Source organism: Acipenser ruthenus, unplaced genomic scaffold (genome assembly GCF_902713425.1).
Source record: "Acipenser ruthenus unplaced genomic scaffold, fAciRut3.2 maternal haplotype, whole genome shotgun sequence".
Taxonomy (NCBI): domain Eukaryota; kingdom Metazoa; phylum Chordata; class Actinopteri; order Acipenseriformes; family Acipenseridae; genus Acipenser; species Acipenser ruthenus.
Window position 1 is genome coordinate 25,210 of NW_026708217.1, and position 18,272 is coordinate 43,481.

The 18,272-nt window shown below is 44.4% G+C and overlaps 2 protein-coding genes across 2 annotated transcripts; both read left to right on the top strand.

Annotated features, from left to right (window-relative positions):
- The first annotated feature begins 1,949 nt into the window (after nucleotides 1-1,949).
- Nucleotides 1,950-9,172, top strand: LOC131730047 (protein lin-7 homolog B). Its single transcript, XM_059020338.1, has 6 exons — nucleotides 1,950-2,055; nucleotides 4,638-4,756; nucleotides 5,172-5,243; nucleotides 6,394-6,603; nucleotides 7,907-8,070; nucleotides 8,505-9,172. Exons 1-6 carry the CDS (start codon nucleotides 2,019-2,021, stop codon nucleotides 8,524-8,526), a joined length of 624 nt encoding a protein of 207 aa, XP_058876321.1. The 5' UTR covers nucleotides 1,950-2,018; the 3' UTR covers nucleotides 8,527-9,172.
- Nucleotides 9,173-9,439: 267 nt separating this feature from the next.
- LOC131730046 (uncharacterized) lies at nucleotides 9,440-17,884 on the top strand. Its single transcript, XM_059020337.1, has 5 exons — nucleotides 9,440-11,568; nucleotides 13,050-13,250; nucleotides 14,353-14,505; nucleotides 15,615-15,742; nucleotides 15,980-17,884. The coding sequence occupies exons 1-5, from the start codon at nucleotides 11,464-11,466 to the stop codon at nucleotides 16,338-16,340; spliced, it is 948 nt and encodes a 315-aa protein (XP_058876320.1). The 5' UTR covers nucleotides 9,440-11,463; the 3' UTR covers nucleotides 16,341-17,884.
- Nucleotides 17,885-18,272: the final 388 nt, after the last annotated feature.

Here is an 18,272-nt window from a genome sequence, read left to right on the forward strand (position 1 = left end):
AGAAAGTTTACAAACGAGAGGAGGCCCCATTCGGCCCATCTTGCTCGTTTGGTTGTTAGTAGCTTATCGATCCCAGAATCTCATCAAGCAGCTTCTTGAAGGATCCCAGGGTATCAGCTTCAACAACATTACTGGAGAGTTGGTTCCAGACCCTCACAATTCTCTGTGTAAAAAAAGTGCCTCCTATTTTCTGTTCTGAATGCCCCTTTATCTAATCTCCATTTGTGACCCCTGTCCTTGTTTCTTTTTTCAGGTCAAAGAATGGGTTGACATTGTCTATACCTTTTAGGATTTTGAATGTTTGAATCAGATCGCTGCATTGCTTTGTCACTAGTGCTGTTGCTTGCGTGTGTAAGACCTCCATTCATGATGAATGAACCCTCCTCACAATCCCCTGGGGGCGAGTGAGAGGGGATGAATTCATCATGGATGCAGGTCTTAAACATGCAAGCCACAGCATTCCTTACTATCTCCTGAAACACACAGCCGGTATTTGTTTTAACATGTAGCCAGACTACATCAGTTCAGCGCGATAAAGCAAAGAACTAAATATGACATCACTGGGGACTCCGCATTGGCTCTGGCGCCCTCCCGTGGGTTAGGGAGGTAAAACCGGCTTGGACTGTTCCTCCTCATCGCCTAGGACTATATAAAGGCGGCTAGGGACAGTCAATCCCGTGATGCAGTTCGGCTCTCAATTCCAGGCGCCATTTTTGGAGCCCACTCAGGACTGAATACACTGCGGAGATGCTGTGTTGCAGCGCCAGGATATAACGGTATTTTTTAAATAACAATACAAAATATCGTTAATATAAAGTGCCTGGCTGTTATTTAAGCGAATTAATGCTTGATTATGTCAAGAACAATTTTGCCAGGGCGATTGTGAATACGTTAAAGGCATTGCCAAAATGCTCTAGTCTAAGGGCTCCAGAAATGGCTTTACTAACTCCGCCCACTTGTGACATCATTTTCCTAGCCTTCTATATATAGTCCTAGCTCATCGCTCTGCAGCGACCCCTGCTGGACAGGCACCCTGTGAGCGCAGAGCTACAGGTCTGGTCCTCCGGAGGCTGTTTATTATTATTATTATTATTATTATTATTATTATTATTATTATTATTTATTTATTTCTTAGCAGACGCCCTTATCCAGGGCGACTTACAATCGTAAGCAAATACATTTCAAGTGTTACAATACAAGTAATACAATAAGAGCAAGAAATACAATAACTTTTGTTCAAGTGTGACAAACCGCAATTCAATAATACAGCAGATAATAGTGATAGTTACATCAGGATATGATTAAATAGTGATAGTTACATCAGGATGTGATTAAATACAAAGTACTACAGGTTAAACACTTGGCAGATTACAGTACTCTGAAGTACAGGATTAAATGCAGTAAAATAGTGGGCAGATAAGAGCAAAATAAAGCACATTTAAATGAAGGGTGATAGTGTCCCAGGATGCAAACAGAGGAGTTCTACAGGTGCTTTTTGAAGAGGTGAGTCTTAATAATAATAGAGGTGAGTCTTAATAATAATAATAATAATAATAATCACAGTTGATCAGGGTCTTAAGAAAGTTTCCAAACGAGAGGAGGCTCCATTCAGCCCATCTTGCTCGTTTGGTTGTTAGTAGCTTATTGATCCCAGAATCTCATCAAGCAGCTTCTTGAAGGATCCCAGGGTGTCAGCTTCAACAACATTACTGGGGAGTTTGATTCCACACCCTCACGATTCTCTGTCTTATTTATTTGGGTAGGAGATCTAAGATACAGGGAACGGTGTCTCCAAGATAAACACAGGGGCGATGCACACGAGATCAATGAGAATCTGTTTACTGCAAAACGCGTTTCAAAACGTGCCATCAACGCCATCGTGCTATTAATAAAGCTGACCATCTCACATTTGCATAACCCCGCCCCGAATAGAAGGCTCACAGATCATAAATTTGCATAACCACGCCCATCGATCCGGGAATGCGTTTTAACGCCCAGGCAAGCTGACGTCAGTCACAATGGCTGCAATATCTGAACCATTGGGATTAGAGCGAGGTAAGGAATAAATAAACGAGAATAAAAAGAGACGAGATGATTTTTAATTTTTTTTTAAATAAATGCAAATGTAATAATTCGAACACGGAGCGCGATAGCAATGATGAGATAGCGGGTTATTATTATTATTATTGAGTAATTAATTTATTTATTTTCGGTGAAGCAATATACGTCAGACCGCAGCCTGGCTGTCTGGAGCAGTTTGGATTCGTGATCTCCTGTGAACCCGCTAATCAAAATAGCCTTTATTTTATTTTCAGCTTTATTTAGCACGGAAATGTCCGTTTCTGCAGTTTTGTGCGTTGCTTGGGGATAAACGCGTCTTAATGCTGTGTTATTGAATCGTGTTTTGTCACACTTGTACTTGCTTGAACCAAAGTCGTTGTATTTATCTTGCTCTTAATTGTATTATTACTTGTACTGTGATTCTCGAAATGTATTTGCTTACGATTGTAAGTCGCCCTGGATAAGGGCGTCTGCTAAGAAATAAATAATAATAATAATAATAATAATAATAATAATAATAATAATAATAATGCGATGCGCATAGGGCTGTGTTCACAAGCGTTCTTTGCTTAATTCTTATAGATGATAGAAAATCGATCAACACACACACACACACACACACACACACACACACACACACACACACACACAGTGTCACTGATAGTGAGAGAGAGGAGACACACACACACACACACACACACACACATACACACAGTGTCACTGATAATGAGAGAGGAGACACACACACACACACACACACACACACACACATACACACACACACACAGTGTCACTGATAATGAGAGAGAGGAGCCACACACAGACACACACACACACACACACACACACACACACACACACACAGTGTCACTGATAATGAGAGAGAGGAGCCACACACACACACACACACACACACACACACACACACAGTGTCACTGATAATGAGAGAGAGGAGCCACACACACACACACACACACACACACACACACACACACACACACAGTGTCACTGATAATGAGAGAAAGGAGCCACACACACACACACTGATAATGAGAGAGAGGAGCCACACACACACACACACACACACACACACAGTGTCACTGATAATGAGAGAGAGGAGACACACACACACACACACACACACACACACACACAGTGTCACTGATAATGAGAGAGAGGAGACACACACACACACACACAGTGTCACTGATAATGAGAGAGAGGAGACACACGCGCACGCACACACACACACACACACACACACACACACACAGTGTCACTGATAATGAGAGAGAGGAGACACACACACACACACACACACACACACACACACACACAGTGTCACTGATAATGAGAGAGAGGAGACACACACACACAGACACACACACACACACACACACACACACACAGTGTCACTGATAATGAGAGAGAGGAGACACACACACACACACACACACACACACACACACAGTGTCACTGATAATGAGAGAGAGGAGACACACACACACACACACACACACACACACACACACACACACAGTGTCACTGATAATGAGAGAGAGGAGACACACACACACACACACACACACACACACACACACACACACACACACACACACAGTGTCACTGATAATGAGAGAGGAGCCACACACTCACACACACACACACACACACACACACAGTGTCACTGATAATGAGAGAGGAGACACACACACACACTCACACACACACACACACACGCACACAGTTTTACAACACTGGGATAGAGATAGTATAGGGACGAATTCTGGAGGTTCACCTAACCCCAAACAATTCAATCCGAGGTGCGTTGAGTTCGATCAAGTCTATTTATTTGAAGGTTCACACACAGATTCTACAGAGCGCTCCGGAGACCCACTCAACCGGCACTTTATCAGTACAAGGAAGAATGCGATCTGCCTGAATTCCCTCCTCTGCGTTTTATATTACTATAGTTATCTTACACAAATATGAATACTGCATGACAAATCACACAGGACTCCTATAATCATATGTAGATAGATAGATAGGGATAGATAGACAGATATAGACAGATAGACAGACAGACATACACGTGTGTGTGCCTGTATTTGAAAGGGGGTATATATATATATATACACAGGAGGCTGTGTGGTCCAGTGGTTAAAGAAACGGGCTTGTAACCAGGAGGTCCCCGGTTCAAATCCCACCTCAGCCACTGACTCATTGTGTGACCCTGAGCAAGTCACTTCACCTCCTTGTGCTCCGTCTTTCAGGTGAGACGTAGTTGTAAGTGACTCTGCAGCTGATGCATAGTTCACACACCCCAGTCTCTGTAAGTCGCCTTGGATAAAGGCGTCTGCTAAATAAATGTAAAAAAACAATTATGTTAAATATCTGCAGTTCCAACGTTTCGCCAGCAGGTGTCACGCGTTGACTGCACAGATTCAGTTTACCTGCAGTTCTGGTTGGAGCTCAGAATATCTCTCTGTCCCTCTCCTCTCTCTCCTCCTCTCTCCTCTCTCTCCTCTCCTCTCTCCTCTCCCCCCTCTCCTCTCTCCTCTCTCTCTCTCTCTCAGATGTGTGCCGGGCGATCGAGTTGCTTGAGAAGTTGCAGCGGAGTGGTGAGGTGCCCCCCCCAAAACTGCAGGCGTTGCAGAGAGTCCTGCAGAGCAAGTTCTGTGCTGCTATCAGAGAGGTGACCCAGAAACCTTATATAGAGATATACACACACACACAGAGATATACACACACAGATATTATTATTTGTTTATTTAGCAGACGCCTTTATCCAAGGCGACTTAGAGACACACACTGAGATACACTCAGACATCTGCACAGAGATATACACAGAGATATTCACACACACACAGAGATACTCACAGACATCTGCACAGAGATATTCACACACACAGAGATACTCACAGACATCTGCACAGAGATATACACAGAGATATTCACACAGACACACACAGAGATATTCACACAGACACACACAGAGATATTCACACAGATTCCTGCAGAACAAGTTCTGTGCTGCTATCAGAGGTGAACCTGAAACCTTACATACACACATGACACTGTGTGTATTGATCTCTCTCTCTCTCTCTCAGGTATATGAGCAGCTGTATGACACTCTGGATATCTCTGGAGGAGCTGAGATCCGAGCCCAGGCTACTGCCAAGGTACCCCCCCAAATCCTGACCTAACCCTAACCCCCCTAACCCTGACCCACCCCCCCTCTCCAGTGTGACGCGTCTCACCTCGGTTGTGATTCATACGATAAGTCCGACTTCAACAATGATTTCTAAGAACCTGTCATTTAATTGCAGTTTGTTTTTAATGTATTTCTATTGAGATCTCATTTCAGCTCTAATTTCCCTGATTTTTTTATTTGTTTATAACACCGCTTTCTGTGATATCCATCATTTCAACAATCATTTCAGTAGCTATAATTTTCCTCCACGTGTCTCTGATTTCAACACTGGGTTTGTTTCTGGCTTTAGACCTGATTTCCCTTTAGTTTTCTAATGTTCAGTACGGATTTCTCTCTGATTTATCTCTGATTTGTCATGTGTCTAAGATTTATCTCTGAATCCTCTGTGGTTTGTCTCTGTTCTCTCAGATTTCTCTCTGATCTCCTCTCTGATTTCTCTCTGATCTCCTCTCTGATTTCTCTGATCCCCTCTCTGGGTTGTTTCTGATTTCTCTCTGATCTCTGATTTCTGATCTCCTCTCAGATTTCTCTCTGATCTCTTCTCTGATTTCTCTCTGATCTCTGATTTCTCTCTGATCCCCTCTCTGGGTTGTCTCTGATTTCTCTCTGATCTCTGATTTCTCTCTCATCTCTCATCTCCTCTCTGATCTCTCATCTCCTCTCTGATTTCCTCTCTAATTTCTCTCTGATCTCTGATTTCTCTCTGATCTCTGATTTCTCTCTGATCTCCTCTCTAATTTCTGTCTGATCTCTGATTTCTCTCTGATCTCTCATCTCCTCTCTGATCTCCTCTAATTTCTCTCTGATCTCTGATTTCTCTCTGATCTCTCATCTCCTCTGATTTCTCTCTGATCTCTGATTTCTCTCTGATCTCCTCTCTAATTTCTCTCTGATCTCTGATTTCTCTCTGATCTCTAATTTCTCTCTGATCTCTGATTTCTCTCTGATCTCTGATCTCCTCTCTGATTTCTCTCTGATCTCCTCTCTAATTTCTCTGTGATCTCTGATTTCTCTCTGATCTCCTGTCTAATTTCTCTCTGATCTCTGATTTCTCTCTGATCTCTGATCTCCTCTCTGATTTCTCTCAGATCTCTGATTTCTCTCTGATCCCTCCCCAGGCGACGGTGGCTGCGTTCGCGGCGAGCGACGGCCACGCCCACCCCCGCGTGGTGGAGCTGCCGAAGACGGAGGAGGGGCTCGGGTTCAACATCATGGGGGGCAAAGAGCAGAACTCCCCCATCTACATCTCCAGAGTGATCCCGGGGGGCGTGGCCGACCGGCACGGGGGGCTCAAGAGGGGGGACCAGCTGCTGTCCGTCAACGGGGTGGTGAGAGAGCGGGAGAGGGAGAGCTGGCATTATTAATAATGTTATTTATTTTATATTGTTAATGTTATTATTATAGCTGTTGTAATTTATTATCATTGTCATCATTGGAATTATTATTAATGTCAGTATTGTTATTATTGTTATTCCTCTGACTCCTCTCCGATTCCTCCGACTCCCCTGTGACTCCTCCCTGACTCCCCTGTGACTCCTCTCTGATTCCTCCCTGACTCCTCTCTGATTCCTCCCTGACTTCTCTCTGACTCCCCTGTGACTCCTCTCTGATTCCTCCCTGACTCCCGTGACTCCTCTCTGACTCCCCTGTGACTCCTCTCTGATTCCTCCCTGACTTCTCTCTGACTTCCCTGTGACTCCTCTCTGACTCCTCTCTGATTCCTCCCTGACTCCCCTGTGACTCCTCTCTGACTCCTCTCTGATTCCTCCCTGACTTCCCTGTGACTCCTCTCTGATTCCTCCCTGACTCCCCTGTGACTCCTCTCTGATTCCTCCCTGACTCCCCTGTGACTCCTCCCTGACTCCCCTGTGACTCCTCTCTGATTCCTCCCTGACTTCCCTGTGACTCCTCTCTGATTCCTCCCTGACTCCCCTGTGACTCCTCCCTGACTCCCCTGTGACTCCTCTCTGATTCCTCCCTGACTCCCCTGTGACTCCTCCCTGACTCCCCTGTGACTCCTCTCTGATTCCTCCCTGACTCCTCTCTGATTCCTCCCTGACTCCTCCCTGACTCCTCTCTGATTCCTGTGTCTCCTCTCTGATTTATCTGTGACTCCTCCCTGACTTCTCTCTGACTCCCCTGTGATTCCTCCCTGACTCCTCTCTGACTCCCCTGTGACTCCTCTGTGACTCCTCCCTGACTCCCCTGTGACTCCTCCCTGACTCCCCTGTGACTCCTCCCTGACTCCCCTGTGACTCCTCTCTGATTCCTCCCTGACTCCTCTCTGATTCCCATGTCTCTTCTCTGATTTATCTGTGACTCCTCCCTGACTTCTCTCTGCTTCCCCTGTGATTCCTCCCTGACTCCTCCCTGATTCCTCCCTGACTCCTCTCTGACTCCTCTCTGATTCCTCCCTGACTCCTCTGACTCCTCTCTGATTCCTCCCTGACTCCTCTCTGACTCCTCTCTGATTCCTCCCTGACTCCTCTCTGACTCCTCTCTGATTCCTCCCTGACTCCCCTCTGACTCCTCTCTGACTCCTCTCTGACTCCCCTGTGACTCCTCTCTGATTCATCTCTGGTTCATCCCTGATTCCTCTCTGACTCCCCTGTGAATCCTCTCTGATTTCAGAGCGTGGAAGGGGAGCACCACGAGAAGGCGGTGGAGCTCTTGAAGGCGGCCCACGGTTCTGTGAAGCTCGTGGTCCGGTACACCCCCAAGGTTCTGGAGGAGATGGAGGCTCGATTCGAGAAGCTGCGGAGCGCCCGGCGACGCCAGCAACACACCAGCTACTCGTGAGTTACACCAACACAGCTTCCACACAACAACACTGCACACAGCTACTCGTGAGTTACACCAACACAGCTCCCACACAACAGCACTGCACTTGTAAGAAATGTACAGCAATATTGATCATTTTTATTAATCTCCTCTCTCTCCTCTCCCTCCTCCTCTCTCGCCTCTCCTCTCTCCCCTCTCTCTCCTCTCTCTCTCCTCTCCTCTCTCCTCTCTCCTCTCTCTCCTCTCTCCTCTCTCCTCTTCTCTCTCCTCTCTCCTCTCTCTCCTCTCTCTCTCCTCTATCCTCTTCTCTCTCCTCTTCTCTCTCCTCTCTCCTCTCTCCTCTCCCCTCTCTCCTCTCTCTCCTCTCTCCTCTCTCTCCTCTCTCCTCTCTCCTCTATCCTCTTCTCTCTCCTCTCCTCTCTCCTCTCCTCTCTCTCCTCTCTCATAGGTCACTGGAGTCCAGAGGTTAACCAATCCCGTGTCTCCGTGACCACGCCCCCTTCCTCTCACCCAATCGGATGGCTTCGAGACGAAGGATCAGGAGAGTGTTAGAGTATTTTTTAAAAAGAACGAAGAAAAAATATATATAATATATATGAATAGTGGCTATGTGGCTCTCCTTACTTGAATAGTATATTATGTATGTATGTATGTATGTATTTATTTATTTATTGAAATCTGTTTACTGTTGCATTGATTTCCGTCGTGTTCTGTGTTGCTGTGTATCTGTGTGTGTATGTTTGTATGTATGTATGTGAGTTGTTTTAATCAGAGAATGCAGCAGACTCTGGTATGAATTGTGATTGTAATTCTGGTCGTTATGTTTTTTGATGATTTGTTCTTTAGTGCAGCTCTGTTCTTATGTATCAGTGAGAGAAATGTTCGTATTGATCTGTGTCGTCCCCTATCCTCTCTCCCTCCATCCTCCCCCTCTTCTCTCTCCCCTCATCTCTCTCCCTCTCCTCTCTCCTCCCTTTTCCTCTCCTCTCTCATCTCTCCTCTCTCCTCTCCCCTCACCTCTCCTCTTCTCTCCCTCTGTCCTCCCCCTCTTCTCTCTCCTCCTTTCTCCTCTCTCCTCCTCTCCCATATCCCCTCTAATCTCTCCCTCTATCCTCTCCTCTCTCTCCCTCTCCCTTCCCCTCTCCTCTCCCTCTATCCTCCCCCTCTTCTCTCTCCCCTCATCTCTCTCTCTCCTCTCTCCTCCCTTTTCCTCTCTCCTCTCTCATCTCTCCTCCCCATTGCCCTCCTCTCTCTCTCTCTCTCTCTCTCTCCCCAGTCTTCTGTCAGTATTAGTTGTTTTATCTTTCCTGTCTCCTCTCCTCCCCGTTTCCCCTCTCTCTCTCTCTCTCTCTCCTCCTCTCTCTCTCTCTCTCTCTCCTCTCTCTCTCCCCAGTCTTCTGTCAGTATTAGTTGTTTTATCTTTATCTTTCCTGTCTCCTCTCCTCCCCGTTTCCCCTCTCACTCTCTCTCTCTCTCTCTCTCTCTCTCTCTCTCTCTCTCTCTCTCTCTCTCTCTCTCTCTCTCTCCAGTCTTCTGTCAGTATTAGTTGTTTTATCTTTCCTGTCTCCTCTCCTCCCCGTTTCCCCCCCCTCTCTCTCTCTCTCTCTCTCTCTCTCTCTCTCTCTCTCTCTCTCTCTCTCTCTCTCCCCAGTCTTCTGTCATTATTTCCACATGTTAATAAATGTAGAATCTCTAAACAAACCCTCTCTGTCTCGTTTATTTGACACATTTTTAAAGATTTTATACACACAGGAGAAAAAATAACTGAGACATTAGGAGGAGAGAAGTGTGACAAACTAAACGAACCTCAAATATAATTCAAGGATGGGAATCAGACTCCTATTGCACAGCATTGTCACCCATTCCAGGTTTTACTACCAGCTTGGTAAAGCATAGGGAAGCATTGTAAAGCACAGAGAGGTGTGGTAAAGCATAGGGAAGCATTGTAAAGCACAGAGAGGTCTGGTAAAGCATAAGGAAGCATTGTAAAGCACAGAGAGGTCTGGTAAAGCATAGGGAAGCATTGTAAAGCACAGAGAGGTCTGGTAAAGCATAGGGAAGCATTGTAAAGCACAGAGAGGTCTGGTAAAGCATAGGGAAGCATTGTAAAGCACAGAGAGGTCTGGTAAAGCATAGGGAAGCATTGTAAAGCACAGAGAGGTCTGGTAAAGCATAGGGAAGCATTGTAAAGCACAGAGAGGTCTGGTAAAGCATAGGGAAGCATTGTAAAGCACAGAGAGGTGTGGTAAAGCATAGGGAAGCATTGTAAAGCACAGAGAGGTCTGGTAAAGCATAGGGAAGCATTGTAAAGCACAGAGAGGTCTGGTAAAGCATAGGGAAGCATTGTAAAGCACAGAGAGGTTTGGTAAAGCATAGGGAAGCATTGTAAAGCACAGAGAGGTCTGGTAAAGCATAGGGAAGCATTGTAAAGCACAGAGGTCTGGTAAAGCATAGGGAAGCATTGTAAAGCACAGAGAGGTCTGGTAAAGCATAGGGAAGCATTGTAAAGCACAGAGAGGTCTGGTAAAGCATAGGGAAGCATTGTAAAGCACAGAGAGGTCTGGTAAAGCATAGGGAAGCATTATAAAGCACAGAGAGGTCTGGTAAAGCATAGGGAAGCATTGTAAAGCACAGAGAGGTCTGGTAAAGCATAGGGAAGCATTGTAAAGCACAGAGAGGTCTGGTAAAGCATAGGGAAGCATTGTAAAGCACAGAGAGGTCTGGTAAAGCATAGGGAAGCATTGTAAAGCACAGAGAGGTGTGGTAAAGCATAGGGAAGCATTGTAAAGCACAGAGAGGTCTGGTAAAGCATAGGGAAGCATTGTAAAGCACAGAGAGGTCTGGTAAAGCATAGGGAAGCATTGTAAAGCACAGAGAGGTCTGGTAAAGCATAGGGAAGCATTGGAAAGCACAGAGAGGTCTGGTCAAGCATATGAAAAAACAGTGTAAAAGTGTCCCACAGTAAAATAAAGATTAAACATGGTAATCCGGGGTAAACGATGGTAAATGCATACCATAGCCGTACCTAATGAGATAAATAAATATCTGAGGGCTGGGTCGCTCGTTAAAATATTTTGTGGATATTTTTTAAGAAGAGGTTTGCGTAAAATATTCAGGGATAGCAAGATATGTATCGAGAAAAGTCTGAAAATCGATTAAAAACGAACAACAATTTAATATTATAATTCTCTCTCGACCGGCGTTTATTTATTTCGTTGCCAGGGGCCTGTCACGTGACTAGTTGCTACGCAACCAACCCTGCCTGTTACCTTGACAACAAACACAGCTGAGTCGAGAGCGAGAGATAAACACGCCGTTATTTACTTTAAGCACATATAATTGATCAATGTAATCTAATTAATCTTTTGTTTTTTCTATCATTATTATCTGAGAAATATCACCCGGAGATGTTTGAGGCCTCGGAGTCAAAAAGGCACGACCTGCCGCTTACAAGCTCTGGAATCGGGCACCGCTATCAACCGAAGCCGCCTTGTCCAGCGGAGCGTTTACGAGTAAGTGCATTTTAAATATTATTAATTATACTATATATATATATATATATATATATATATATATATATATATATATATATATATATATATATATATATATATATACATTTATTTTATACTCGGTTTTTTTTATTATTAATTATGTCGAACGTATTTATTTGTATTTTCATTTTGTCGGTCAATATTACAAGTCACGATCCCGTTTCACAGTTCGTGATACTAGTGTATGGAAAGTTTAAAACCCGCTTAATATCACTCTTATGTTCCCTGTGCTTTACCAGACCTCTCTGTGCTTTACAATGCTTCCCTATGCTTTACCAGACCTCTCTGTGCTTTACAATGCTTCCCTATGCTTTACCAGACCTCTCTGTGCTTTACAATGCTTCCCTATGCTTTACCAGACCTCTCTGTGCTTTACAATGCATCCCTATGCTTTACCAGACCTCTCTGTGCTTTACAATGCTTCCCTATGCTTTACCAGACCTCTCTGTGCTTTACAATGCTTCCCTATGCTTTACCAGACCTCTCTGTGCTTTACAATGCTTCCCTATGCTTTACCACACCTCTCTGTGCTTTACAATGCTTCCCTATGCTTTACCAGACCTCTCTGTGCTTTACAATGCTTCCCTATGCTTTACCAGACCTCTCTGTGCTTTACAATGCTTCCCTATGCTTTACCAGACCTCTCTGTGCTTTACAATGCTTCCCTATGCTTTACCAGACCTCTCTGTGCTTTACAATGCTTCCCTATGCTTTACCAGACCTCTCTGTGCTTTGCAATGCTTCCTTATGCTTTACCAGACCTCTCTGTGCTTTACAATGCCTCCCTATGCTTTACCAGACCTCTCTGTGCTTTACAATGCTTCCCTGTGCTTTACCAGACCTCTCTGTGCTTTACAATGCTTCCCTGTGCTTTACCAGACCTCTCTGTGCTTTACAATGCTTCCCTATGCTTTACCAGACCTCTCTGTGCTTTACAATGCTTCCCTATGCTTTACCAGACCTCTCTGTGCTTTACAATGCTTCCCTATGCTTTACCAGACCTCTCTGTGCTTTACAATGCTTCCCTATGCTTTACCAGACCTCTCTGTGCTTTACAATGCTTCCCTATGCTTTACCAGACCTCTCTGTGCTTTACAATGCTTCCCTATGCTTTACCAGACCTCTCTGTGCTTTACAATGCTTCCCTATGCTTTACCAGACCTCTCTGTGCTTTACAATGCTTCCCTATGCTTTACCAGACCTCTCTGTGCTTTACAATGCTTCCCTATGCTTTACCAGACCTCTCTGTGCTTTACAATGCTTCCCTATGCTTTATCAGACCTCTCTGTGCTTTACAATGCTTCCCTGTGCTTTATTACAATGTGCTGTGCTTTTACTGTGGGACACTTTTATAAGGGTTAGATTACCTGACTGACTCTCTCTCCTCTCTCTCTCTTTCTCTCTCTCTCTCTCTCTCTCTCTCTCTCTCTCTCTCTCAGTCCTCCCTCCCTGCAGTTCTCCCTCCTCACCTCCAGGGGTCTCCACTTGTCTCCGCCTTAGACGAGGTCGCTAACCGTTTCCACACCACGTCGCGCACTGCGCACGACAGGAAGCGTGTGGGCGGGCCCTTAGCCCAGCCTCACCACCCCAGGGCGCTTCCTCATTGGACGCTGAGCAGCGTTGGCGAGTTGGAGGACAGGGTGAGGGGATCGGAGCGACTGAGAATCATTTTTAAAAAATCTAAAATGATTTTTCAAAAAATTAAAATGAGAAATTATGAAAAAATGTAGAGAGAAAACGTTTAAAAAAAGATTAGAACATTTTAAATTGATTAAGAAATAGTTTTAACTACTTTTGAAAACAATACAAATTACGTGAAGATTAAATTGTGATACAGAATTTGAACAAAATATATATTGAAAGAAAATATGATACAACAATATTAAAATATAAACGCATGTCATAGAAATGAAAATAAAAATATAGTACTGTATTTAAGTATTTTTTTTAATAATAAAAATTAAGTTATAAAAAAATGATAAAACAATTTTTTCAAGAAAGAATTGTCAAGAAAATAAAGTGACCAAAATAAATTAAATAAATTGATACAATTTAAATAAATAAATAAATTAATAAGACTGATGTGGAATAAAATATTAGTAAAGAAATTATTTAAAAAAATGAAAAACACATTATATATATATATATTAAAAATAATTTAAATTAACTAATTAAATTAACTTAAGAATTAACTTAAAAATTAACTTAAAAAAATATTTAATAAAATATTAGTAAAGAAATTATTAAAAAAATGAAAAACACATTTTATATATATATATTAAAATATTAAAAATAACTTAAATTAACTTTAATTAAATTAACTTAAAAATTAACTTAAAAAAATATTTAATAAAATACTAGTAAAGAAATTATTAAAAAAATGAAAAACACATTATATATATATATTAAAATATTAAAAATAACTTCAAAATTAACTAATTAAATTAACTTAACTTTAATTAGAATTAACTTAAAAAATTATATAATACTACAATTAAATTAACTTGATATAAAAATGATATAATACTAAAAATATATATAATATGAGAAAAAAAAATGTATATAATTTATGTTCAATTGAAAAAGAAGATGCATTACCAAAACAATGTAAAAACAAGAAATGTATCTGAAACAAACTGATGAATGAATTGATTGATCAAAAAAATACAAATATCAAACCACTGATAAAAACCTCCTTTTGAAATGTTGTTTGAACCCCTGTGTGTGTTTCAACTTCCTCAGCTGAGGGGCAGGGGGCTGGGAGGGGGGGTGCGCTGGGTCAGCGAGTTCCGGGACAAATTCCAGGGAGAGGCCCCCCCTCCTCCCGGGAACGGGGTGACACTGAGAGCCCGTCAACGTGAACTCTACAACCATCACAGAACCGGACCATCGCAGGTGAGGAGAGAAGAGGAGAGAGAGAGAGGAGAGAGGAGAGAGGAGAGGGGTGAGGAGAGAGGAGAGAGAGAGAGAGAGGAGAGAGAGGAGAGGAGAGGAGAGAGAGAGGAGAGAGGAGAGAGAGAGGAGAGGAGAGGAGAGGAGAGGAGAGAGGAGAGGAGAGGGGTGAGGAGAGAGGAGAGGAGAGAGGAGAGAGAGAGAGAGGAGAGAGAGGAGAGGAGAGGAGAGAGAGAGGAGAGAGCAGAGAGAGGAGAGAGAGGAGAGGAGAGAGCAGAGAGAGGAGAGGGGAGAGAGGAGAGGAGAGAGAGGAGAGAGCAGAGAGAGGAGAGGAGATAGAGGAGAGGGGAGAGAGGAGAGAGGAGAGGAGAGGGGAGAGAGGGGAGAGAGCAGAGAGAGGAGAGGAGAGAGGGAGAGGAGGGAGAGAATGGGGAGGGGAGACAGGAGAGGAAAGAGGAGAGAGGAGAGGAGAAAGGAGAGAGGACAGAGGAGAGGAGAGAGGGGGAGGGGAGGGGGGAGAGAGAGAGGAGAAGGGGGAGAGGGGAGAGGGGAGAGGAGAGGGGGAGAGGAAAGGGGGAGAGAGTGAGGGGGAGAGGAGAGGGGAGGGAGAGGAGAGAGGGGGAGAGGAGAGAGGGGGGAGAGGAGAAGGGAGGGAGAGGAGAGGGGGGAGAGGAGAGGAGAGGGGAGGGCAGAGAGAGGCGAGGAGGAGAGGGGAGAGGGAGAGGAGAGAGGTGAGGAGGAGAGGAGAGAGAGGGAAGGGGAGACAGAGGCGAGGAGGAGAGGCGAGAGACAGACAGACATATTTTTATTTATTTCATTTTTTGATGTTCATAATATTTTTGTACCGCTAATGTTGTCATGCCAATAAAGCACCTTTTGAATTTGAATTCGACTGACAGCAATCTCTCCTCTCTCCTCTCATCTCTCTCCTCTGTCTCCTCTCTCCTCTCTCTCATCTCTCTCCTCTGTCTCCTCTCTCTCCTCTCTCCTCTCATCTCTGTCCTCTCTCTCCTCTCTCCTCTCCTCTCTCTCCTCTCTCTCCTCTCCTCTCTCCTCTCCTCTCTCTCCTCTCCTCCCCTCTCCTCTCCTCTCTCCTCTCTCCTCTCACACAGACAGTAGTTGCTAGCACGTTGAATCAGGCGCTGGCTGGACGGCCGTTCCAGGCTTCCGACCGTGGGGTCCTCGTGCTGAACGAACCCTATCTCACCGTCACTAACAAGGACTTCAGAAAATTCCACAGGTGACATAAAACTGTGTTTATATATTAGTGTGATATAGCGCGGTCCCTCCAGCATTGCCCTGAGTACAGCACAGCACAGCACAGCACAGCACAGCGAGGCTCTGCCCAGCACACAGCAGGCAATGCCAGTGCACCATTCTTTATATAAACCCCACTGTGTTGGGTAGCTGCTGTAATTCTGTCCAGGGTTTTATATCAGTGTGGTACAGTGTACAATAATCTCCTTTCAATTCACAGGGATGAACTGTACGGACCAATCAAAAGCTTCCAGACCGACTTCTTCAGCCCCACGGACCGCCCACTGGGCAGGGCTTCCAGACCTGCCCCCGCCCCTTTCCACGAGGCCACGCCCACCGGGCAATGCTTCCCTTGTTTGGCTCTCAAAACGATCCCGGTGCCCCACAAGGGGCTAAAGCCCCTAACCCAAGACTCGTATTCCTCTCCTGAGCACCCCAGCAGGGTGCAGGATCGCTACTGTCCCGTAGACACCCCCTGGGGCCTGCCGCGGCAGGGGGTGGTCCCCGAAATCATGGGGATCCCCAAAATGTACGAGACGGAGTACAGGGTGTATGGCTCCCAACGTCCCATAGCTGTGTGAATTAAAATCCATTCTTTCACCTCTTATTAGCTTTATTAACAGGATCACTGACCCCTCCCTTTAAAGGAGCGCTGACCATCTTTAAAATCCATTCTCTCACCTCTTATTAGCTTTATTAACAGGATCACTGGCCCCTCCCTTTAAAGGAGCGCTGACCATCTTTAAAATCCATTCCCTCACCTCTTATTAGCTTTATTAACAGGATCACTGGCCCCTCCCTTTAAAGGAGCGCTGACCATCTTTAAAATCCATTCTCTCACCTCTTATTAGCTTTATTAACAGGATCACTGGCCCCTCCCTTTAAAGGAGCGCTGACCATCTTTAAAATCCATTCTCTCACCTCTTATTAGCTTTATTAACAGGATCACTGACCCCTCCCTTTAAAGGAGCGCTGACCATCTTTAAAATCCATTCTCTCGCCTCTTATTAGCTTTATTAACAGGATCACCGACCCCTCCCTTTAAAGGAGCGCTGACCATCTTTAAAATCCATTCTCTCACCTCTTATTAGCTTTATTAACAGGATCACTGACCCCTCCCTTTAAAGGAGCGCTGACCATCTTTAAAATCCATTCTCTCACCTCTTATTAGCTTTATTAACAGGATCACTGACCCCTCCCTTTAAAGGAGCGCTGACCATCTTTAAAATCCATTCTCTCACCTCTTATTAGCTTTATTAACATGATCACTGACCCCTCCCTTTAAAGGAGCGCTGACCATCTTTAAAATCCATTCTCTCACCTCTTATTAGCTTTATTAACAGGATCACTGACCCCTCCCTTTAAAGGAGCGCTGACCATCTTTAAAATCCATTATCTCGCCTCTTATTAGCTTTATTAACAGGATCACTGACCCCTCCCTTTAAAGGAGCGCTGACCATCTTTAAAATCCATTCTCTCACCTCTTATTAGCTTTATTAACAGGATCCCTGGCCCCTCCCTTTAAAGGAGCGCTGACCATCTTTAAAATCCATTCCCTCACCTCTTATTAGCTTCATTATTATTATTATTATTATTATTTATTTCTTAGCAGACGCCCTTATCCAGGGCGACTTACAATTGTTACAAGATATCACATTATTTTTACATACAGTTACCCATTTATACAGTTGGGTTTTTACTGGAGCAATCTAGGTAAAGTACCTTGCTCAAGGGTACAGCAACAGTGTCCCCTACCAGGGATTGAACCCACAACCCTCCGGTCAAGAGCCCAGAGCCCTAACCACTACTCCACACTGCTGCCCAGCAGTGTTCATTAACTGTAGAGTTAATTGAATTAAAAGGGTCTCATGAAGCACACGATCAGTTCAATGAAGGGTCTAGTTCAGTAATTGAGAGATTGGTTGCAATATAAGCCTGCAGACACAGGGGGACCCCAGAACTGGGGTTGGGAAACACTGCCCCCTAGTGTACAGGGTTGGAGTAGGCGATAGAGCATCTTCATTCAATGCATTAACTCCTGAGGTCAGTCCTGAATCAAAAACAAATGTTCACAGTGCGACTGATTTTCTAAAAATCTATTAAATAAATGTGTTATTTTCCAGAATCTCTTGTGTTGTTTCATTATTATTATTTATTTATTTATTAACAGACGCCCTTATCCAGGGCGACTTACAATTGTTACAAGATATCACATTATTTTTTACATACAATTCTCCATTTATACAGTTGGGTTTTTACTGGAGCAATCTAGGTAAAGTACCTTGCTCAAGGGTACAGCAGCAGTGTCCCCCCCACCTGGGATTGAACCCACGACCCTCCGGTCAAGAGTCCAGAGCCCTAACCACTACTCCACACTGCTGCCCTAACACAGTACTATTAATTTATGTGGCAGATGCCTGTTTTTATCGCTGGCGACTCACACAGGCGTCACAGTACAGAGTTACAATGCAAGATTCATATTTACATACAGTGCAGTTTACAGTAACACTCCT